The following is a 25,451-nucleotide window of genomic DNA, read 5'->3' as shown; positions in this document are numbered from 1 at the left end:
TACCTTTATAATTTATGTTGCTTACTTCAAGGGTTTTGATTAAGTATTTGTTGAACATATATCTACAGAAGCAGATATACAATGTATTCCAGTCAGGTTCATTCATTTCATTGTTCATTTGTTTGCATATACATCTAGTCATTTATTCCATAGTTATTAATTCCATTACCCTTATTTCATGCACATAAAATATAATCATGAATAGAGTATTCAAAGTTCTACCCTGATCTCTGATATTTCTTCAAAAACATCTGCAAATGTTATTTCATTATAGCTCAAATATTAAACTATGTGTCTATGCCTGATCAAGTCAGAAAGATGGTCCAACAGAAGGTATAATTGTTTGATACACTTGGCACTCCATATATCTATGGGTTTTGTGTATCGAAAATATTCAGAGGACTGGCATTGTGGTGCAACAGGTTAAGTGATCATTGTGATGCCAGTATCCCATATGGGAGTTCTGGTTAGAGTCCCCCAGCTACTCAATTTCCAATCCAGCTCCCTGTTAACATGCCTGAAAAGACAGCAGATGATCACCCAAGGTAGGTCCTTGCCATATATATATATATATATATATATATATATATATATATAAATATAAAACCAGGGTGGATTGTCTGGTTCCTGGCTTCAGCATGGCCTAGATCTGGCTGTTGCAGCCATTTGAGGAGTGGACCAGAATATTGGAAGAGTCCTATATGTGTGGGTTCCCAATCTGCCTTCCATGAATATATATATATATATATATATATATATATATATATATATATATATATATGTATATGTGTGTGTGTGTGTGTGTGTGTATTCATTTGAGAGGTAGAGTTACAGACAGAGAGAGGGAAAGACAGAGAGACAGAAAGGTCCTCCATCCACTAGTTCACTCCCAAATTGGCCTCAATGGCTGGAACTGAGCTGATCCAAAGCCACAACCCAAGAGCTCCTTCTGGGTCTCCCACATAGGTTCAGGGGCCCAAACACTTAGGCCATCCTCCACTGCTTTCTTAGGCCATAGCAGAGAGCTGGATCAGAAGTGGGGCAGCCAGGACACGAACTGGTGCCCATTTGGAATTCTGGCATAGCAGGCAGAGGTCTAGCCCACTACACCACAGCGCCAACCACCAGCAAACTGTTTTTTAGACTATTTTTGTATGCTATAAATTATGTCTCACTTATCTGTAGTTTCCCCACTCCCTGAGGCTTCAGAGTACAGATAATTATAACATTGTTGTTGAATGGATCATCATGTTTTAGCTTTCCTGTCACAACATGTTGAGTGAATGTTGGTTAACAATGTATTGTTTCTCAAAGTAGGAAGAATTATGCAAACTTTAATAGCTTCCTATTTAGAAAAGGCAGATAAATTTCATGCTATTATGCATCTCTATATATATATATATATATTTACCTGCAATATTTATTTTCTACTTACATTTTAATTATAGTTTTGTGCCTTTGGTTAGATAGGTGATAAATAGATAGGTAAATAAGTTACATGCAATTTTAAGTACACAGAATAAATTATCATAAAATATTAAAATTTGTTGTGCAATCTGGAACAGTTCATTTTATATCTCAGAGCATTGGTTTATAAAATGAGGCTAACAGTGGAACTTTGGGTAATACTGACTACTAACGCAATTCAGGTTAAAACAAATTAAAACAAATATAATTATTATTTAACTCCAAGATGTAATAGCTAAAAAGTCACAAAGTCCACCTGATTCATTAACATATATTCATATACACATCTCATTTATATCTCTCATTTTTCCTTTTGACATGTACTGATCAAGATTCTTTGATAAAACAAAATCTGTACCTTTTGCTGTGGATCTTTGACCTCCCTTTTATGAACTGGATGAAGTCTTACAGGATATACCACGTCATACTTCTTTATAACAGGGTGATCTTTTATAGCACTTACTGAGAGGGAAAAAAGAGAGAGAGAAAAGAGAAGACTTAGCTATCCAAAAGAGAAGTCCTTTGTAGTACATGAACTAGGTCAGTTGGTAATGATAATCCCTTTTGCATTCCAAGTGAACAAAGCTACACACAGAGGCCCTCAGTGATTTGTTTCCGTTATTCACATGCTGACACCAGAAGGGATCAACAAAGTCAAAACCTGCTCTTTCTCTCATCTTTACTTTAACCTATGTCTTCATACGTTTCCCCCTTAAGAGTCAACAAGCGTTTCTCTCTTTAGCAAAACCATTTGAAAGTCAGAATCATAGAGAGGAAGAGACAGAGAGAGACCTTCCATCCACTGGTTTATGACACACACACACACACACACACTCCCCCCCCCCCCCGCCAGAGGCCCAAATGGCCAGGGCTGGGCCAAGCCAAAGCCAGGAGCCAGGTGCTTCATCCAGGTCTCCCATGAGGGTGCAGATGTCCAAGCACTTGGGCCATCTTCCACTGCCTTCCTAGGCACACTAGCAGGGAGCTGGATCAGAAGTAGAGCAACCAGGACCCAAGCCAGCACCCATATGAAATGATGGCAGAGTGAACAGCAGCCTAACTCACAGCTCCACAGTGTCGGCCTGAACTCCTCTTTTCTTTTTTTAACCATCTATTTATTTATTTGAAAGGCAGAGTTACAGATCAAGATGGAAAGACAGAGAGACAGAGATAGAGCATACATGAGAGATCTTCCATTTGCTGTTTCACTCCCCAAATGGCAGGTATAGCTGGGGCTGGGCCAGGCTAAAGTAGGAGCCTGAAACTCCACCCAGGTCTCCTATGTGGATGGCAGGAGCCCAACCACTTGGGCCATCTTTTGCTGCCCTCACAGGCACACCAGCAGAGAGCTCTATCAGAAGTTTAGCATCTGGGACTTGAACCAGTGTCCATAGAGGAAGCTGGTGTTACAGGTGGTGGCTCAACCACTGTACCACAAAACTGACCTCCAGAAACATCTCTTCTAAGTTTTCCCATTTTAGTAATATATAGCAATGACTCCCTAAGTGGGGATATAGTAGCAGTGTACACATACACAGAGACATATAATACTAATACTAATACTAATACTAATACTAATACTAATACTAATAATAAAGGCAGTAGACAACACACTCTTTGAGGAACCTAAATAGTCCCAGAATAACTGAGTAGAAGCACAATGTAAACCACCCAAAGTTATAAAAGTAAAGTAACTATACCATTTCTGATTTTAATATACTTTTATTGGATTTGCCAGTAGCAATGTCATATACTAAGGAAAGACCAAGTCACTGTAAGAAAAGATTGCAATACTACATCCATAGAATGACCTGGAATGAGCAAAAACATGAAAATGAACATTAAAGCAGCAGACAAATTGAACACAATCACTGGCCTGGAAAGATTTTTTTTTTTTGAGTCTGCAGTCATATTGAAAGGGAATTGGGGAGCTAGCACTGTGGCATAGTAGCTAAGCATCTGCCTGCAGTGCCAGCATCCCAGTTCAAGTACCGGCTGCCCCACTTCCATTCCAGCTCCCTGCTGGTGGCCTAGGAAAGTAGTAGAAGATGGCCCAAGTTCTTAGGTCCCTGTACCTATAAGAAAGACCCAGAATAAGCTCCTGGCTCCTGGCTTCAGATCAGCTGCACTCCAGCCATTGTGGCCATATGGGGAGTGAACCAGCAGCTGAAAGACCTCTATTTCTCCCTCTTTCTGTCTGTAACTCTGCCTCTCAAGTAAATAAAAATAAATAAATAAAAAGACTTTGTTAAAGGTTTAAAAAAAAAGGGAATTGGAAAGTTATCTGATCCAATCTTTTTTTTTTTTTTTTTTGGACAGGCAGAGTGGACAGTGAGAGAGAGAGACAGAGAGAAAGGTCTTCCTTTACCATTGGTTCACTCTCCAATGGCCGCTGTGGTCAGTGCGCTATGGCCGGCGCACCGTGCTGATCTGAAGCCAGGAGCCAAGTACTTCCTCCTGGTCTCCCATGTGGGTGCAGGGCCCAAGGACTTGGGCCATCCTCCACTGCACTCCTGGGCCACAGCAGAGAGCTGGACTGGAAGAGGGGCAACTGGGACAGAATCCGGCGCCCCGACCGGGACTAGAATCCAGTGTCCAGTGTGCCGGCGCCGCAGGCGGAGGATTAGCCTATTGAGACACAGCACCGGCCAAATCTATTTTCATTTCAATATTTTTTGGACTTTTAAATTTTTTTCATTTTATTTCAAAGGTAGAAAGTCAGAGAAAAATGGATAGAGATCCTTTACCCACTGGTTCACTCCCCAGATGCCCAAAACAGCCAGAGCTGGTCCAGGCTGAAGCCAGGAGTCAAGAGCACAATCTGGGTCTCCCACAGGCATTTCCAAATACTTGAGCCACTGCCCGTTTCCTCCCAGAGTATGCATTAGTAGGAATTTGAATCAGAAGCAGAGGAGCAAGGACTTGAACAGGACACTCATTTATATGGGGTGGATGCTTCCTAAGCATCAACTTAAGCACTGCATCAAACATCCCCTCTGCTATTTGAATCTTAAATGCTCATTCTGGTGTTGTTTCTAAAGATTACCTTATAGAGAAATTCAAAGTTATCCAAAGCCAACACTGTATTTTCTAGTTTGTTTTTGATTCTTCTGCATGACCTAATCCCTGCCCTCTATAGAGTAGTGCCTGAGAAAATGTCAGCAGATCTGTTCCTTGACTGCTGAAGAATCCTGCAGGTGTACACAGTATGCAAAGCGCAGTAGGAACCAGAGCCCAGTGGAGTCCTCCCCACGTCTGCCACCCCCACTACCACACACAGCTCACTAAGACTGAATCTGGAAAGGATTTATTGTTTTCTTTGTGGAGTGAGTAGGAGGGCATCTAAAGGTAATCCTAGCTTTTCAAAGTCTTAAGCCTGAAGTCTAAGGTATTTCTGTTACTGTGGTTCATCTTTAACAAACATAATGGAGACAATAAATATTATTCATCCATCAGTCACCTTGGAGGACTGTACACTTACTCAGAGGGGGAAAATCATTCCTACTTTTAAATGAGTTGATTGATTTATTGATTGATTGAAAGCTAGAGTGACTGACAGAAGAAGATGGAAGAGGAGAAAAAGGCAGAAAGAAAAGAGAGGCAGGAGGGAAGGAGGGAAGGAGGGAAGGAGGGAGGGAAGGGAAGGGAAGGGAAGGGAAGGGAAGGGAAGGGAGGAAGGAAGGAAGGCAGGCAGGAAGGAAAGAAGGAATGAAGGAATGAAGGAAGGAAGGAATCTTCTAACTATGGATTCATTCTCCAAATGGATAAAATAGTCAGGGCTGGGCCAGGCTGAAGCTAGGAGCCAGCATTTCTATCTTCATCTTCCCCATGGGTTCCAGGGGTCCACACACTTGAGCCATTTTCTTCTGCCTTCCCTGTAACATTAGTGGGAAGTTGGATCGGAAGCAATGTAATATGAGACTTTAATTGGAACTGAGATTTGGGATGCCAGTATCTCAGGTGGTAGCCTTACTCACTTAGTCATAACATCAATTCCCAAACATTCTGTTTTAAACTTTTTTTCAGAAATTAAAGCAAAAACTTATGAAAATGTTTAGTGATATCATATTTTCACCAGTTTCAAAACCCTTAATTCATCTGATCACTCCTGTTATTTGCATTTAACTTGGAAAAATAGAAAAGAGATTAAATTAACTAAGAACTCTGAGTCAAAAATGGAGTGTTAAAATAATAAAACAGCTGTTCTTTCAGTAGGTTAAGATTATTTATTACAATTTCAAAAAATTTTAAAACCATGGCACTGGCACCAAAAGACCTTAATTTTTGGTTTGCTTAATTTTTTGTTTGAAATGAGGGAGCAGATGAATCAGTCTCTAAAGCTAATCCATGACATTATGCAAATAAATAGAGTCCACTATAACCTCTTTGAAGAGGTCATGATCCCTTCAATCAATTGTGATTAAAAAAAAAAAAAGTGTTACCTTACATTGTCATACTTTGAGTATGACTTCACAAGTTTGTTGAGTTACTCATTTCCTGCTGTCATGGATGTACCAATGAACGTCTTTTATTTTCATTTAATTAATTTTGGAAGAATAAAATAATAACATTCATAAAAATTTTTGTAACAGAAGTTCAAATGTCTAAAGGAATATTAAATCAATCATATGTCATTGATTTTACATTTTTGTAATTATTTCAAAACAATAGGATTCCAGGAGGTAAGCAAATTACTCTTGCCAGAAATTAACTGATGGTACTGACACAATTCCCTGCTGCCTCCTTTAATTCAGAGACACCAAACAGGCATACCATAAGGTGCCAACATGCTACTAGTGTATTGCAGTGTCTAATCAATGCAATTAGTTAATAAGGAGCTCAAGGAAATCATATTCCACCAATGGTGCAACCACAGTAACTCTTGAAAGTGTTATATTTCTGGTTTTCATCCATAACATATGATTCTACCAGGAAATAGCTCATATTGCCTTCAGGTCACAAGTAGTAACTGCCCACCTAATCCTTTGCATAAAAGCAGAAAATGATAATATACCATGTCCCATTCAGAAGTAGTGAGAAGGGAAATAAGGCAATCTAGCCAAGATACATTTTTTTTCTAATATGCCTACTGATCTCCATGCTTCTAGTTGGCATCTAAATCTTAATGTTTCATGAAATCAGAAATTACCAACTGGCTTTTAACACTGGACTCAAGATAGGTAAATTAGTTATGAAATTTATTTACAGATCACTGCTCACCAGCAAGCACTTCCAAGTGGAAACCAGACACAAACATACAAAACATAACAAAACAAACAAGTAAAAGCTATACTATTTGCTTTAAAAATCTTCAGCAGCTCCTCTCTCTCTTTAGTCTGAACAGAATGGATGCCCACTCTTCCTGAACCCTAGAAACATTGTGTATTCTCTAAAGAGAACAGACACAATTTCCAATAAAGGCTCTTACTTTCCTGGATACTAGACCTCTGAAACAATGAGACCTGAAATATAGGGTTATAACAGACCTAGATATTTTTTGGTTCATTCACCCTCAGATTTGATGGAGATGATGTAGCCTTCTCCCAGCTGGAAAACATCAGGCTAATTATTTTGAAAACCATGAAACAAACACAGCTAAGTGCCACCCAGGGATTACACAAATCCAAGGTGCAACCACAACTCAATATGCTTCTACTAATCCGTTTTAATGCTTGCTTCTCCTCTTCTACAGAACTCATTTGTTACATTGGTTTTACCAGCAAAAATGGACCAAGAGAAAGAAAACTATTATTTTGGTTTGTGTTGGACAACTATTCTTTTATGTGTCATTAATTTTAGAAAAATCAACATTCATTAACAAGATTAATATAACAGAAATTGGCCTGCATTGCTACTTTAATTGTTAATGTGTTTGGGGTCATTTTAGAGATTAGGACATTCATACATAACATTAACATTTTTACATCAATTCAAATTGGTTCAAAACCATTGAAAGGAGTATTTTTCCTAACTGAACATGTGACATTACACCTGGAATAAGGTTTATATATCAACATTAACTTAAATTCTATGATTCTCTGCAACCTCTACAAATATCCTGTGATTTTAAACTTCACGTGGGTAAACTGAGTACAAACACTGATGAAAATACACATCCTAATTCATTGCATTTTTTTGTCTATGAGGGTTAAAATGCCTATATTCTTCTGAGTGTTCTAGTCAGCTTGTGAAGGCAAGAAAGAGACTGCTGAAAGTCCTGTACCCCTAGATTTTCTGTGGGAATATTGCAAACATTTTCCCTTTGTTGTGCATCCACTTCTTCACCACACAACACTGATCACATCCTTCTAAATATTTGTTTATTTTCTTTTCCTAGGATGAAATCCCATTAGTCATTTCCTCCAGGGGATTGTGAAGATCATTACAAGTAGCTGACCTTATTTCACATATCATTATTTTATTTCAACTATAAGAGAATTGGGTTAAAATCATGGTCAATGCAGCATACATGTATTGTTTTGATGATGAGAGCAGAGGAAGAAAGAGGAAGAGATGGACAATGAAAATTTCTTGACTTCTTCCATTCTGGATAGAAAATAAAGCCCATAAAAGTAAAAGATATAATAAGAATAATAAGAATGATATTTCAGTGGCCAAGGAGATATCCTCTAAAGTACAAGCTGGAAGGTCAATGAAGGAATAGTTTTCCATTTAATATGAAAGATAAGAGGATACAGCTTCTTTTTGTCCACCAGTTCTCACAAGAGTAACTTCAGGACCTCTTTCCCCAATACTGTGTAGCTGGAATGATGTCACACTTCTACACATAATTTCTAAGATGTTATGACTCTTGGTGCCATGCTGAGAATGTGTAGTCCAGGGAAGCAATTTCACTAAAAAAGGATGTAATATGTGAACCCCAGTGTTAGAAATGTGACTCTGCTGATGGACTTGGCTGATCTTTATGTTTGCAGATAAAACTAGTATTCAGGCAGTTCTGATTCAGCCCCAAGTCGGTTCCCAAAGGGTTGTCCCTACAATTTTGAACAATATTAGGAAGGAACATTTCTACTAAGTTTGACTCAGAATTTTAAGTCAATAACTTAAATACGTAGCGTCAGTTCAATATTTAAAAATATTAAGTAAGAGGGATAAAGATAGGGAAACCCATTTTTAGCTACAAAGTATATAATAGGTACATGAAAGAGGAGACTCTTTCCTCCACTAAAACCCATACCTCCTATGATAATTTGCTTTCATTCCCAAGTCCCAGCAAGTACTTTAGACCCCAGTTTACCACGCAAGGACTCTCAAGAACTGCAGCTAATGTGCTGACTTAAATGAGCCCCAGCAATAGAAATAGGCTGAAGCAGTGTGTTGCCCAATTTAACATAAACAAAATCTAATTAGACCACTTACCAGAAATGGAGAGGCATTCGAGATTTCTAGATGCAACGCGGTACTAGGAAGTAATATTCTTTACTTTTGAATTATTTGATGTTTGATATAACTATCAAAATGGAGGTGAATTATCAGAGCAACATTGCTTAGTCAAGTATCACAATGATTTATTAGTACAAAATTGGTGAACTATTTCTAGTTAGTCACATTTGTTATCACCAGTACTGAAAGGACTAAATAGAATAAAAGAAACAGAAGGAGCCACAGTGCCCCAATAATAGTAGGTATTTCCCAAAAACGATCTAGTGATAATTAGTGATAATTAGTCATACCTGCTTTCACACACTAATATGCCAGAGTGGGTTTTACCAAACTCCATTTTTTGCCTCAAATATCGTATTTATTATTTAAATTACGCTGTTTGCCATCTATATAGTCACAGATCAGATCAACAGCAATCTAAGAGCTCTCATTGCCTCTTTTTGATTTTGAGTTTTTACATCAGTCACTGCCCCCAAACAACAGAAGAAAACCAGTTCAACTGGTTAGTAAAATTTGTTGAGGAACAGAAACAAATCCTAAGCAGTCAAAATATTCTGTACAATTAAACTACTGGGAGAGGATAAAAAGCAAGCATCTCACTGATGTGCTTAAGAGAATGTGAGGAGCCCACCACCTACCTGGCCCTGCAGCAAAGAAGACAGTGAGTGTCAGAAGCAGCTCCTGCCACATGCTGGTGCTTCCTGGAGCTCCCTGCCTGCCCTTCACAGGTACACCTGGCTGCTGATACGCCCTTGTCTCTTCTCAAGTGAGACAGAGTGAGACTGCTTGGTTCATTCTTGTCTCGGCTTCAGGAAGTGTTTACCAAAGGTGTTGCACAACCTCTAAGCTGTGGTCCTGCAACAATGGCACAGCAGGCGGAAGTCCCAGCTGCCTCCTGGCTCTCAGATTTCTTTATCATAAACTACTGGATTTTTTTTTCTCCTTCTCTATACTCCCTGCTCCAAAGTAGCAGGGTTCCAATATATTACCATAAACCAATAAATGACACAGATCTTAACAAATGTGCTAGCTATTTATCACATATATAATATATATGTCATGTATATAATACATATGTATTTATATTTCTATGTACACTGAACATGTGTGGTTTGGTAAACCAGTTTCTAACTATCTTATGTTCTATTCCCATATGATGATGCTCCCAGGGAACTTGAATCATCCTGAAATAGCGAACTATGACAGATAACACTGGCACAAGCCTTTCAGATCCTCAGGGATATCTGTATATCATAACTGACAACTAGGAAAGTGGAAAAAGTCTTCAAAATCCAAAATATGAAATTTCCAGAGGAATTTCGGGATCTGTCACTGGTGGCAGTCAGACTAAACTGGATATGCCCAGGATTCACACTGTATACCTAACAAAACAGCTCATTTTAAATGACCTGTTTATTAAATTTAGGTAGTCTCCCAGTCTATTATGCTTGTCATCATATTGATTCTTCTGATACCTCTGTGTAATAAATACCACTCTCCTCCCATTTTGTAGACAACAAAATTTCAGTTTAAAAAGATTTTGAAAAATTTAGAAGATTAAGACTCAGTAATCTTCTTTGTGTGTATTAAGAAAATTAAGCAGCTCGCTCAAGGAACTTATCTAGTTAAAGGGCAGAAGCAGAATTTGTATTAGGTGTTGGCTGAGCACTCATTTACTCTAAAGCTTTCAACAGCTAAGTTCACTGATACACCCAGTCTTATTCTTACTGATAAGATTCCTCTGAAATAGAAATAACACTGAGACCAAGAATTACTACAAACCCCATTTGTAGACCACAAAAACTGCATTTTATGGATTTTGAAGCATATTCTAAAACTAGAGGTATTTCAATTAAAAGGAAATCTTCTCAATGATCAAAAAGGCAAGAACTAACAACCAAAATGGAATTTTAGATCTAGTTACTCGGATTCCAGACATCATGATTGAGAATTCTATAGATTTCTTACCTCTTCCATCCAAGTCCAATGGCTTTGTCTTTTCAAGGAAGAGATACATTCATCTTTTAATTATCACATGTGTGTGTCTATTAATTCAACACATATTCATTAGTATTTAGTATGTGACATATATGTCACAACTGGAAAACATAATCACTACTTTCTCTAGGCGTAGGGTCTGGGGAAGGAAACAGGTAAGATCATTATCGCAGAATTGTGAAGAATGAATATTTCTGTATGTTATTATAATACTTTTATCTTTAATGGTATGATAGATTTGTATATGGACAGAGGTCAGAGGAAGAAGGACTCAGCAGGACAAAGAAAGCTTCCTGGAGACTGGAACATGAGATAAATGAAGAATAAACCAAGAGAAGAAATGAGTAGGATATATTATATCACATTAAGTTATTAATATATTTTTGTTTTGTTGGAGCTACAGGTGCTTTGGTGGAATGGTAAGGGATCCCCGTAAGAACAAAAGTGCCACTGCTTGACTTCAACTTGGGAATGGACATCAGTGCTGTGTTCTAATGAATACAGTTATTTGCATATATACCTGTACAGGTGAGGAATACAAAAGAAATGGAGTGTGACAAAGTCTACCTGAGTTACATGTGGCATTTTAAATTGGAAAATGTTCTTCAGGAATCTTGTAGTTACAGTATATTTTTTACATCAAGTACTTCCTGGTATCCTTTCCATAATTTTTGGTCATGTAAAATGTATATTTTGAACAAACTATTCATAAATTTCAAGTTTTTACACAAAAATAAACTTTTGCTTCAATTCCATTTTCCCACAAGATTTTTAAGTACACATATGTTTATGGTGGTCACATTAGGCACATATCTGAAAAGCAGAGATGATGACATTTACTAACTGGCTTCTTTCCTTGATATTTATATGGGAAATTAGGTTTATAATTGCATTTTCCATGAGAGAGGGCATTCACACACTAAAGCAAATAAGGAAAAAATACAATAAATCCAATTTGTCCAATGTTACATATAGGAAAGTTATTCAGTTGTCAATTTGAAAAATAAGTTTGGAACTCAGGGTAGATATATACTAAAGGTAATGGATAACATATATTGAGTTTTTATCTGTGACTTAACAGATTTTTATCCTCATAATGTAAATCAGGTAATAATTTAATTTTGAAGACAAATACACTGAGGTAAAGAGAGGCTAGGTAAATCATGTAGCTTTTTTGCAAGAAAAAGAAAGTAATATCTAGACCCAAGTGACTTGGTATGGGGGCAAGTTTATGCACACTTATTCTACAGGGCTTTTCAAATCTCCTGGCATAGCATAATCCACACCAAGTGTCTATGAATTATAAACTATAAGCTCTTGTGTCTATTTTATACATAAAAAATGTTCCCAGTTAAATTTCAAAATCCCTTTGGTCAGCATCATGTCAAGTTCTCTGTTTTTATTCTGACATCTCTTTTGTGCTTAAAGATTCCTTAAAATCACAGCACTCTGGCTTCAGAATCAGCCCTGAAAGCATTCAGATCTGGCTGAAGAGCCCATGAGAGTATTTCAGGCATGGAAAGCCAAGACACTCTGGGAAAAAAAAAAAAAGAAAAAAAAAAAAAACCTAAATGAAAGATCTCTGCGAGGGAGATCCCAGTGGAAAGAATGGGCCATCAAAGAAGGAGGTACCTTTCTCTAAAGGGAGGAGAGAGCTTCCACTTTGACTATGACCTTGTCTAAATAACATCAGAGTCGGCGAACACAAAAGACTTCCATAGCCAAGGCAACTCATGACAAGAGCCTAGGGAGATTACTGACGCCATAAACAAGAGTGTCAATTTGTTAAGTCAACAACAGGAGTCACTGTGCACTTACTCCTCATGTAGGATCTCTGTCTTTAATGTGTTGTTCAATTTGAATTAATGCTATAACTAGTACTCAAACAGTATTTTACACTTTATGTTTCTGTGAGGCTGCAAAATGTTGTAATCTTAATATATGCTATATTGATCTGTATATAAAGATAATTGAAAATGAATCTTGAGGTGAATGGAAGGGGAGAGGGAGCGGGAGATGGGAGGGTTGCAGGTGGGAGGAAAGTTATAGGGGGGAAAAAGCTATTGTAATCCATAAGCTGTATTTTGGAAATTTATATTTATCAAATAAAAGTTAAAAAATAAAAAGTAATACACACATCAAAAAAAATTCCTTAAAATCTAGTTTTATTAAAAATTCTTCACTGCAACTACTCCAGAGACCATTAATATCAGATATGTGATTTAGGGATCTAATCAAGTATTACTATAGAGTTGAGAACCCTGGAGAGAGGGAAGTTTTATTGTCTCTGCTTAGTACAAAATGAGATATAATAATTCTCTGAGTTGATACTACAGTCATGAGAGATTCCCAATGATGAATTTACAGAAATAATTTTCTAAGCATTTCCCTGACATGTGATGGAGTAGATTTGACCAGAAAAACCAATAAGAGCTTTGAGACTCACACTGCAAGATTTTTACCCCACACAGGTCTATACTAAACAAAACTCCTCATTTAATATGAATGATAATAATAACAGTAATACTGAACCCTTTGAACATTTACTCATTGCCAGAAACTTAGCCAATGCTTTAAATATGTAATCTCTTTTACTCCTCAGAAAAAGCTGAAGATTTAAGCAGAGATGCCAATGTTGTGGCATCAATAGAGCCAGGGTCTTCAAGTTGGAAAACACAGATTCAAATCCTCACCATATCACTTGTCAAAATGCCTTGGGGATGTAACTTTTTCTTGTCTTAGTTATCCATAAAATTAAGTTCCAAAGGCATATTATAATAATATCCATCACTCCACTTCACTAGCATTTAAGATACTCAAATGCCATTCCATTTCTGAAAAGTACTTGGTACTTTTTATTTTATTTTCTACTAATATCAATTTTTCTCATTAAAGATCATCTGAAAAAAAAAAAAGGGGATCCCAGCAAGATGATTCTCAATCATCAAATTGAAAATAGTGGGGAATGAAATCTGATGAATGCCAAGAGCATTAATTCTTTTTTGTTTTTGTTTTTTGGTTTTTTTGACAGGCAGAGTTAGACAGTGAGAGAAAGAGACAAACAGAAAGGTCTTCCTTCCGTTGGTTCTCCCCTCAAATGGCTGCTACGTCTGGCGCACTGCACTGATCCGAAGCCAGGAGCCAGGTGTTTCTTCCTGGTCTCCCATGCTGGTGCAGGGCCCAAGCACTTGGGCCATCCTCCACTGCCTTCCTGGGCCACAGCAGAGAGCTGGACTGGAAGAGGAGCAACAGAGACAGGACCAGTGCCCCATCCAGGACTGGAACCCAGAGTACAGGCACCGAAGGCAGATGATTTTCCTAGTGAGCCACGGCGCCAGCCAAGAGCATTAATTCTTTGAACCAATGTTCTTGGTTGTGTATTCCTACCTATTTTGATCGATTGATGTTAAGAAGGCTCATTCCTTTTAATGTACATCCTATGCCACTTGGAGTGCATTATTAATAGTGTCAATAATTCTTATAAAAATTTTGATGTAGATATTATATCAACTCCAAATTACATATGAGGAAATTGAGGACTTAAAATATTAAATGAGTTTTTCTAGGACTTAAATAGTCTGTATCTTATAAAGGATTATTTTGTGATAACATTCACTGCAAGGTAGCCCAGAGCCTAGCTCCATCCCTGAGAGTCACTGCCAGATTAAAGAGGCAATTGTTAAGGGATGCTGACTGGTGAAAGAGCCACAGTGAAAGCATCCTATAGCACCAAACAGGACATAGATAGTGAGGGGGAAGGTTATTAGCATCAGAGAACACTTGGCCTTAAGCTCTGTCTTTACTGGTGCATTGTAAGCAGTCGCTGGAATACAGTATGTACACCCTTTCATGTATATTCCTCAAAACCTCGGAAAAGAAACTGCAGGACAAACAGATCCAGAGTAATGGGGAGAGGGATTGATGTCTAAGTTTTAAAACACCTTATACAGGCCGGCGCCGTGGCTCAACAGGCTAATCCTCCGCCTTGCGGCGCCGGCACACCGGGTTCTAGTCCCGGTCGGGGCACCGATCCTGTCCCGGTTGCCCCTCTTCCAGGCCAGCTCTCTGCTGTGGCCAGGGAGTGCAGTGGAGGATGGCCCAAGTGTTTGGGCTCTGCACCCCATGGGAGACCAGGAGAAGCACCTGGCTCCTGCCATCGGAACAGCGCGGTGCGCCGGCCGCAGCGCGCTACCGCGGCGGCCATTAGAGGGTAAACCAACGGCAAAAGGAAGACCTTTCTCTCTGTCTCTCTCTCTCTCTCACTGTCCACTCTGCCTGTCAAAAAAAAAAAAAAAAAAAAAAAACACACACACACACACACAAACAAAAAAAAAACATCTTATACAAAAATTACCGCAAAATGTTTGTGAAAAAGTCAAATTAAAAGATAAGTTTATTTTGGTGCCGAAAATTTTAAATCCATGCATCTTTTTTTTTTTTTTTATGATATACATTTCCCATGAACTTTTTGAAGACCTCTCATATGCATGGATTCCAAAATTTTTGCACTGGAATAAATTCATCTTTGGATTTTGTTTTTGACAAATATTTTGAAGTACCCTTAGGTGTTTGGTTCTTGGCCTCCTCTTTAGAATGAGTGACCCAAAAGCTTAGGAGTGAATGATTGAAGGCAAAGGAAAGAAAGACCCAATTATGGACAATTTCCTATGACTCATAAATTGGCTCTGATTAAATAACTGTAATTGCCATACTGTATTTTCTATCAAGGACTTCAAAATAATTTCCAAAATAATTACTTAGAACTATCAACGGAGAGGAACGAGAGACCTGGTCTTAAATTCTTTCTAGCATGAGTAATGAGTGAAGCACCAGAAGAACTTCCCTGAAACTGAGCTTCAGCCTCATGACCAGAACAGCAACTCTCCCAAGGACTCTCTACACCAAGGGTAAATAAGGACTTGCACACAGGAAGATTATAACTTTCCTTAAGGAAATCTACAAGCATATATTTTCTTCCCTGAATCCTCACTCTTCTGTTTCCAGTTTGAATACTCCAAAGAATATCATGTAAGGAGAAGAGACAATGGGATTAATTAACAGGGCTGGAAAATGAAGAGAAGAACAATTCAGTCACCATCTATTTAGGCTCCAGACTCAGGCCAAGGCGGGAGAAGGAAGCCAATGACTGAGGGTGATTAAAATGGGCCTGTTGGTTTTCTTTCTTCTTTTTTTTAATATATACACTTTATCTTTTTTTAAAATAGTTATTTTGTTTATTTGAAAAGCAGAGTTACAGAGAGAGAGAGAGAGAGAGAGAGAGAGAGAGAGAGAGAGAGAGAGAGAGAGAAAGAGAATCTAGCATCCACTGGTTCATTTTCCCAAATGGCTGCAATGCCCAGGGCTGGGCCAGGTTGAAGCAAGGAACCAGGAGCTTTATCTGGTCTCCCAAGTGGATGGAAGGGGCCCAAGAACTTGGGCCATCTTGTGCCATTTTTCCAGGCACATTAGCAGGGAGCTAGACTGAAGTGGGTCAACTGGGACTTGAATTGGTGGTGCCCATATGGGATGCCGGCATTGCAGGTAGCAGCTTACCCCGTGACACCACAACACCAGCCCTGAGCCCTGTTGAATTTCATTAGCACATTACATTCTTGAGAATAGCTATGAGAAGAAAGGGTTATTGAGACATCAACGAGACTGGGTCTTTTCTGAACATGTATGACAATTTCCATGACCAATGAGCATTGGATTTGATTATAACATTAATCGTGGTATTGTTCATTTTCTATTGCTAACGACTAAATGCCACAGATTGGATAAGTTATAAAGAAAGAAGTCTATTTAGCCCACAGTTCTGGAAGTTTAGAGGTTTGTACCTGTAGAAGGCTTTTCTGGCAGCAAGAGACAGGGAGCATGCATGTGTGTGTGTATCCTCTGGTCTCTTCCTTCTTCAAAAGCCACCAGTAGTCATTGACGGGGGAACCCCCCTGACAAACTTTTCTAATTTTAATAACCTCTTGGAGGCTCTGCCTCTAAACACCATAATCACTCTGCATATATTAGGGATGGAATTTAAACATATCTTTGGGAAGCACAGTCAACCATATCCCAAAATAGCACTGTCTAAATAGTTATGGTTTTACAATTATTTCTGGAGCAGACAGTAACTGAGTGCTGAAGCACAGTCTGTTTTCCCAGAACCCAGAAATGCCCACCACAGAGTCAGCATTGGGTTTTTAAAACTAGGCTTTAACATGAATGACTCAATTCCTTCTGTCTGCGTATACACATACCATGTATTTGAAAATGAATTTGATCATATCTTAGTTATACTTAGGGAAACAGAATAAACAAGTAAACAAAAAAACCCTTAGAGTTTAATATCCAAGAAAAACATACTAGTCAATGTCAAATTCAAGATTTTAACATATTTTCTTATACTTTAAACAAATACTTCAACCCCCAAGACTCTCCCTAAGGAAAATGTCTGAAATATAGAGTGGTTTTTATACACCAAATTGTTAATGACACTGTTGATAAAGGGTAAAACCAAAACTAAATATCCAAAATATGAAGATCAGTGGGTAAATTAGCACATACCTACTCAATGAAATATTAAACCATACTTTAAAATTACCTTTACAATGCATTTTGATATATCAAAAAATCTTTATGTTATTCTATTAGAGTAACAGTGAGGAAATAAGATTATACACAAAATAACAAAAACTGAGTACAAACTTTGGAAACTTAGAGTAAAAAATGAAAACAGAAAATAGTTCCAATATATTTAGAGAGGCTATTCTTGTGTGGTGGGACTAAAAGTGGTATTACTATTCGTGTTATAATTGTTAAACGAGTAGATGGTATTTTGTAATTTAACAATTATGCAAAAATAAACACAAAAAGTAATATCTTCTCTAAAATTACTAAGACAAGCCTTTCTTCCCTTAAATTAACATTCTCTTTAGGACATATTAGTCATTGTCGAATCCTCAAGACATCAACACAGGGCCTACACAATAGTAGCTACTGAATAAATGCTTGCACACATAACTAATGATTGGGAAGTGATCATTCTTAATAAAACAAACAGGCCCTTGGAACCATACATCACGACCTGCTGATTTTCAGAAGAAAAGGAATAAGAGTAGCTCTAGGTCTTTTGTCAACAAACCAATTTAAAGTCATTCTAACTTAATATGTTCTGACCTGTAGTAAGTGCGTGGTATGACCCAAAGAAAAGACAACTATTTGTTTGCAAGCTTGGTAAATACACTTTTATAAAAGAATGACAAGGGATTTGGCTATCATCTTTCAGGCACTATATTTACATAAAGTTGACTTTCTTGATCAGACTCTGAATTACTAGTGTATATTTAAGAAATGGTACACTCCATTCGCTCCTTTTTAACATGAAGTGGCTTTTCCTGACATTACACAATATCTAAATCAAAAAGCAGTTAAGTAATCAGCAAAGATATATTACATCTGTTCAAAGTGATGCACCATTTGCATAATATCTAATAAAAGTCGAAGCTTGGCAGAACATTCTGCCCTCCAACCAGAATGAAGATAGATATTGCCCATCTTTATAAATGTGATTCCTCACTGTTTCTATGCTATCCTTACACTCTCCTTTGCCCTGTATGTGGCACAAGGACTAAAATTATGGCCAGATTTTATGTGTGTGTTGACATGTGGGGAAAATCAGAAGGGCTTGGAATAGCTGAACAAATTCCACTCCTCACTCTGTTCTGATGGATAAGATCTCCTTCTCAAATAACTCTCATTACAGGAACCAGGCACAGTTCAACTAAGACATTCTGACACATGCACACTTCCAGTGGCAGTTATTTGGTCTTGAGAGATATTCTCTATCTGCTTTGGATCACTTGATTTTTCAGGTGAATTCCCACAGAAAAATCTCATTTTTCCTATTTATAAGTTATGGTAGAAGAGGCTTTTAGTTTTACTCACATCATCCTCCTACTTATGAAAATCTGATCTGACAAAAAGTGTTCACCATCTCAGTTAATCCATAGTTGGCCCCCCACAACTTGAATTTAAGTTCCATGAGGACAGGTAGTTTTTCAGTAAGTTATCTCCAGTACTTTTAACTGTACATAATGCAGGATTAGTACTCAAGTGTTTTTGTCAATAATTGTTAATGAAGTAATTTAACGATCTTTAATTTTTAAAAAGATTTTTTTTTTTACAGGCAGAGTTAGACAGTGAGAGAGAGAGCGAGACAGAGAGAAAGGTCTTCCTTTTTCCGTTGGTTCACCCCCCTCAAGTGCCGCTACAGCCGGCATGTTGCGGCCGGTGCAATGCGCTGATCCGAAGCCAGGAGCCAAGTGCTTCCTCCTGGTCTCCCATGCGGGTGCAGGGCCCAAGGACCTGGGCCATCCTCCACTGCACTCCCAGGCACAGCACAGAGCTGGACTAGAATTTTTTGTATTCATTAGCATGTAATTCTGATACATATTTAACTTATTGCTATCTTTTATTTTCTTTTATTAAAATACAGAGAACAGATTTCATGCATTTCAGAGGTACTATTTCAAGAAGACAACCACACTTTCCTCTCTTCCCCCAGCCCACCCCTCTTCCTTTCATCAGGTTTTGCAAATACATAATTTTAATTCACTCTATGTTCACAGACTTAATTCATCACCAACCATATATTCATCAAGTAGAAAGTAGAAAGACCACAGTTCCACAGGAGTATAAGAGTATAAGCAAGGGCTAAAATCATATCAATAATCATATCACAAAATGTCTATTTTATTCCTATTCATTTATTTGTATTTTATATTAACTATCATATATCAGAGAAAACATATTTGTCTTTTTGGGACTGGCTTATTTCACTAAGGATAACAATATCCAATTGCATTAATTTTGTTGGGAAAGACAGGAATTCATTCAATTTTATAGCTGCATAGTATGCTACAGTGTATATATACCACTTTTTTTAAATCCATTCCTCAGTTGATGGACATCTGGATTAATTCTAAATCTTAACTATTGTGAGCTGACCTGCAACAAACCTGAGAGTACAAATAACTCTTTCATATTCTGATTTCATTTCCTCTCGCTAAATTCACAGGAATGAGATGGCTGGGTCCCATGACAAATTTATTTTCAGATTTCTGAGCAATATCCATACTGTCTTCCAAAATGGTTGTACTAGTTTACCCTTCCACCAACAGTGAATTAGGGTACTTTTCCCCCACATTCTTAACAGCATTTATTGTTTATTTTATTTTTGGATGATAGTCATTCTTACTGGGTAAGGTAAAACTTCATTGTAGTTTTTATTTGCATATTCCTGCTGGCAGAGTGATGCTGAGTCTCTATTCATGTTTCTATTGGCCATTTGCATTTATCCTAGGTATTTCATGCCCATTCAAATACTTTGACCAGGAGCTCTTCACAGATCCTGAATATTAATCTTTTATCAGTTGTATAGTTTGCAAGTATTTTCTCCATGCTGTTCGTTGCCTCTTTGTTGAATATTTCCTTTGAAGTTCAGAAGCTCCTTAGCTTGACGTAATCCATTTGTCTATTTTTGCTTTGATTGCCTGTGCTTCTGGGGTCTAGTCCAATAATTCTTTACCTATGCTAATGTCTTGCAGAGTTTCCCCAATGTGCTCCTCTAGTAATTTGATGGTATCAGTTTTTAGATATAGATCCTTGACAATTTGGAGTTGATTTTTATATGAGGTATAAGGCAGGGGTCCTGTTTCATACTTCTGCATACAAAGAAATATTTTTTCTAGCACCATTTGTTGGAAAGACTTTCCTTACTCCAGGGTTTGATTTTTCATTCATACCAGGGATAAATGCTCATTGGTCCAGGTGAATGATCTTTCTGATGTGATGTTGGATTTGATTGACTAATATTCTGTTGAGCATTTTTGTATCTACATTCTTCTGGAATATTGGTTTTTAAGTTGTTAGTGACCTACTTGATGCCTTGTACTCTATGAACTAGAAACCCATTATATGCCTTTAACACACCCCTCCACTCCAAAAATTTTTCAATTGTTATAGATCTACATAGTCCAAAGAATCTCATGTCTTTTAAAAGTACTGAGAAAGAGAGAGACGGGGGGGTAGGGGGGATTATGATTGGGCTGTTATTATAACTGCTTTGTCATTGGATAAAAACTGATCTATAATTGCAGAAGTATTTATATACCCTCTGGATCCTTCCTTACAAAAAGGATGACTCAAAAAGTGTACCAAAGTGCTGAGTACATTAAAAAAGATTTTATTTAGTGTTATTTTATTTGAAAGGCAGAGCAACAGAGAGAAAGATGGGGAGATCTTCCATTGGCTGGTTCACTCCCCAAATTCCTACAATAGCCAGGGCTGAGCCAGGAATCTCAAATTGGTTTCCCACATGGATGGCAGGGGCACAAGCACTTGCACAATTATCTACTGCCTTCCATGATGTATTAACAGGAAGCTGGATCAGAAAGATGGAGTGATCAAATCAGCACTCTGATATGGTATGGGCATTTCAATCTGTGGCTTAACCATGGCACCACAATTTCAGCCCCTCCTAGCTCACTTGGATATGACTAGTTATTATTTACATGGGGTTGTTCATTCCAGCATAGCTAAATCTAAAGGAACTACCAATAGGAACTGAACACTGTTTTATGACTGAAGCTCTTCTCAATGAAACATATGTTCTTACCTAAATACCAGATATTCAGCATACATTCCCTTTATCCTCCTGTTATTTAATTCAAGGTCTCTGTCTTTGATCACCAAATCTGGAAATATTCCCTAAATTCAAATCGTGGGTCTTAAATCATTCATGATTCTCCAGAAAAAAATCATATTCATATATAAAATCATAGAAAAAGTAGAGAAAGATTGAGATTGATTTATTTTTCAGGAATTAGTTCATGTAGTTGTAGAGGCTAGCAAATCCAAAATCTACAGAATATGCCGACAAGCTGGGGATCTAGGGAACAGTTGAGTTTGCAGGTCAAATCCAATGGCAGTCCCCTGATGAAATTCTTATGTTATTAGAGAAGGTCAATCATTTCTTTTCAGGCCTTCAACTGATTAGGAGTGCCCCAGTCGCATTACAGACAATAGTCTGTTTTTTCCAAATTCTACTGTTTTAAGTGTTAATCTCATCTGAACTCTACCTTCATAGACACATCTAGAAAAATACTAGAACAAATAGATTAGTAGATTCTGTAGTCTAACCAAAATGATGCATAAAAGTAAACATCATGGGTCATATACACTGGGATTTGTTTCTTTACTTCCAGGGAACCTAAGACTTTTAAATATTTAAAGAATCATTTTCTCTACAAAGCTTTCCTCAACATACCCAACAGATGATGAGCTTATTTTATTCATTAAAAATATCCTAGAAAAACACGTGCTTACTCAATATACATTTGCATAACAAAAAGCCCTTTCAGGGTCCCTTTGTAGGAAAAAAGAACAACTTCTTGGGATTAGAAATCCTGTACTGACTCTACAAAATAAAAGATGCTGACATGAGCAATAATACCCAAAGTTAATTAAAAAGGACCTTAAACATCTGGGAATAAAAGCAAGACACTGCTTATGTTTCTTGTGCAATCTTTTAAAATAGGTTCTCATACTTAAGTCTTCATTTTTGATCGGATGGATTCTGGGTCCTAGTTATGACCAATAGAAATTAAGAAATTGATGACACTGTCCAAACTTTCAAATAAGCTATGTGAAATAACATTGACAAGAGTAACACACACACATTTATATATTTATAACTGAATCATTCTATAAAAAATGTTCAGTAAAGTTGAGAGACTCACGATCCAAGACAGATTATCTTTTTTGAAGTCTCTATCAACTTCTTATCAATATATGTTCATTTATACACAGCATACTGGAATGACAATAGTCTATTCACACATCTTATTAATTTTGTGTTAAGCAGATGCATGAAGAATTAATCCACTTCTGAATGTAATTTAAGAAAGAAATAAATGCAACTAAATGTCAAAGAATTCAGAGATAAAATTTGAGGAATTTTAGATTTGGACTTTAACTTTTAATGTGCGATGATTTATCTATGCCAAATTGACTGTGTCCTAATGCTCAGTTATTTGTTTCCACACTATTCTTGATATTTGTAAAAAGGTATTTAGTTACATGAGATTAACCTTTACATCAATAGAGTAAAGCATATTACCCTCCATAATATGAATGGGCCTTACCCAATTAGTTGAAGGCCTTAGTACAACAGAGAGTGACCTCTTCTGAGCAGTGATTCTGCCAGAAGATTGCCCTTGGACCAAAATGCACCTCTCCTCTTGATGTCCAGGCTGCCTGCCCACCCAACCCTACAGATTTGGAGTTTACCAAGTTAAAATATTTTGTGAGCCAATTTCTTAAAATAAATGTCTTTCTCCACACACATACATTATAGTTTCTGTTTCTCTGGGTAAATATGATTAATACAAAGTATATTTTTGACAGAGCATTTCACTTGTTTAATGTGTTCCTCTTTTTATCAAGACATAATGAAGGCAGAAATTATCTAAATACTTGAGCAAATATTTTTCGAAGAGTGGGGAAAATTACCATTCTTCCATTAGTCAGTTTAATAGTCTATGCAGCAATAGACATGGCAGGCCTAGTATAACTGGAAAGATAGAGAAAGATTGAGAGAAAAAGATAGAGAAAGATTGAGATTGATTTATTTTTCAGGAATTAGGTCATGCAGTTGTAGAGGCTAGCAAATCCAAAATCTACGGAATATGCCGACAAGCTGGGGATCTAGGGAACAGTTGAGTTTGCAGGTCAAATCCAATGGCAGTTCCCTGATGAAATTCTTAAATTATTAGAGTAAGTGCTATTGACATAGCATTTCACTTGTTGAATGTGTTCCTATTTTTACCAAGACATAATGGTAACAGTTGCAGACAGTCAATGAATAAAAAAGAAAACTGGACCTAGAACAGGTAACTGAGAAAAAGAGTTGACAGACATACAAGAAGCTGGTTTTGCAGAAGAGAAATTCAAAATAAATTAATCAGTCAGCAGTAACAAATATTCCTTCAAACTGACTATAATAAGTAAACATGGTCTTTGTGTATGGCAATGAAGTCATGGATGTGTTTGTCAGGGGTCGTTTCAATGGAGATATGGAAGGTAGAGCTGAGTAGAGTATGCATGAAAATGCATTACTTAAAGAACCTGACCTTTGAAGGAAAGGAGAAATATCAGGATAAATTTCCATAAAAGTAAAACAAACTGTTTATAAATTGAAATGAAAGACTCCAGAAAAAGGATGAAAATTTTAGAGTAGAGAATTAGAGCCAATTCCTACTAGATTTGAGATGAGCTAGGATTAAGAAAGCAAGTAAACAGATTAAAGAGATGAGTTACAAATGATTACATGTATAGGATTACCTTAAAAAAACACTGAGTTGTAGTGAAGAAGTAAATACACCACAGAAAGCATTTTCTCCATGAAATAAGAGTATCTATTAATAGTGAGGGCTAGGGGTTAGTTGATAGACTTCAGGGATGTGTTGGATGTGGGTAACGATAAGTCTATGGTGGCATCTCTGCAACCACATGTAAATAGGTAACACCAGAAATAGTAAGATCTCTTTCCATGCAAGTTGAATATACATAACATAACAAACTTAGAGTCCCTGAAAATATATGCAGAACTAAAACAATGAACCAATGCTCTGCAGTGTCCCCCGCCCAAAAAGGGCAAAGTAAAAAGAAAACATTTCTGATAAAAATAATTTTATGAAAGGCACCTAAAATGATTTAGGAGGTATATGTTGCCCCCCCAAATATTTTTCTTCCAGAAAAATCTCTATGTAACAGAGGAAGTCATGAAGAGGAAACATACTTGGGTGACAATAGATACAAAGGATAAATTTTGTTATGAGGAAAACATGGACAAGATACAATGTGAGCCTAAGAGCCAATCTTTTTGCCACATTCTGTTCTGTCCCCTAGAAATACACAAAAACCAGAGAAATTTGGATGTCCTGAAGTGTACTTCCTGTCCTGCTGTTCACGTTGTCAGTTATGAATCAAGAGCTATGGGCAGTTAAAGAGCACTTCTGTTAGACTATGAGAGGCCATGGCTGAAATTGTGAGCTCCTTGTTCAGATTAACTAGGACAAAAACATGACAACTTCTTTTTTTTTTTTTTTTTTTTTTTTTTTTTTTTTTTTTTTTTTTTTGGACAGGCAGAGTGGACAGTGAGAGAGAGAGACAGAGAGAAACAGAGAGAAAGGTCTTCCTGTTCCATTGGTTCATCCCCCAATGGCCGCTGCGGCCAGCGCGCTGTGGCCGGCACACCGCACTGATCCGAAGCCAGGAGCCAGGTGCCTCCTCCTGGTCTCCCACGCGGGTGCAGAGTCCAAGGACTTGGGCCATTCTCCACTGCACTCCCGGGCCACAGAGAGCTGGACAAGAAGAGGAGCGACCGGGACAGAATCCAGCACCCTGACAGGGTCTAGAACCCACGGTGCCGGTGCCGCAGGTGGAGGATTAGCCTATTGAGCCGTGGTGCTGGCCAACATGACAACTTCTAACATTCATCATTCAGTTATTTTTCCAGACCACTT

General features: G+C 37.6%; 1 protein-coding gene across 11 annotated transcripts in view; it reads right to left on the bottom strand.

The window, feature by feature from the left end:
* ADAM28 (ADAM metallopeptidase domain 28) overlaps positions 1-25,451 on the bottom strand; it is a 790,284-nt gene that overhangs the window by 57,377 nt on the left and 707,456 nt on the right. For 8 of the 11 annotated variants that reach the window (XM_062212787.1, XM_062212784.1, XM_062212788.1 and 5 more), the window contains one exon: positions 1,826-1,929. Coding sequence is in view for 3 of the 11 variants with exons in the window: in XM_062212782.1 (XP_062068766.1) it covers positions 1,826-1,929; positions 10,840-10,867; positions 16,707-16,745 (171 nt within the window). In the remaining 8 variants the exon portion in view is untranslated. Of the gene's footprint in view, positions 1-1,825; positions 1,930-9,509; positions 9,619-10,839; positions 10,868-16,706; positions 16,763-25,451 lie in introns of those variants that run through there. The other 3 variants (XM_062212782.1, XM_062212792.1, XM_062212783.1) reach the window with 2 other exon arrangements.

Source organism: Lepus europaeus, chromosome 16 (assembly GCF_033115175.1).
Source record: "Lepus europaeus isolate LE1 chromosome 16, mLepTim1.pri, whole genome shotgun sequence".
Classification (NCBI taxonomy): domain Eukaryota; kingdom Metazoa; phylum Chordata; class Mammalia; order Lagomorpha; family Leporidae; genus Lepus; species Lepus europaeus.
This window is presented reverse-complemented; position numbering and strand designations above follow the sequence as displayed.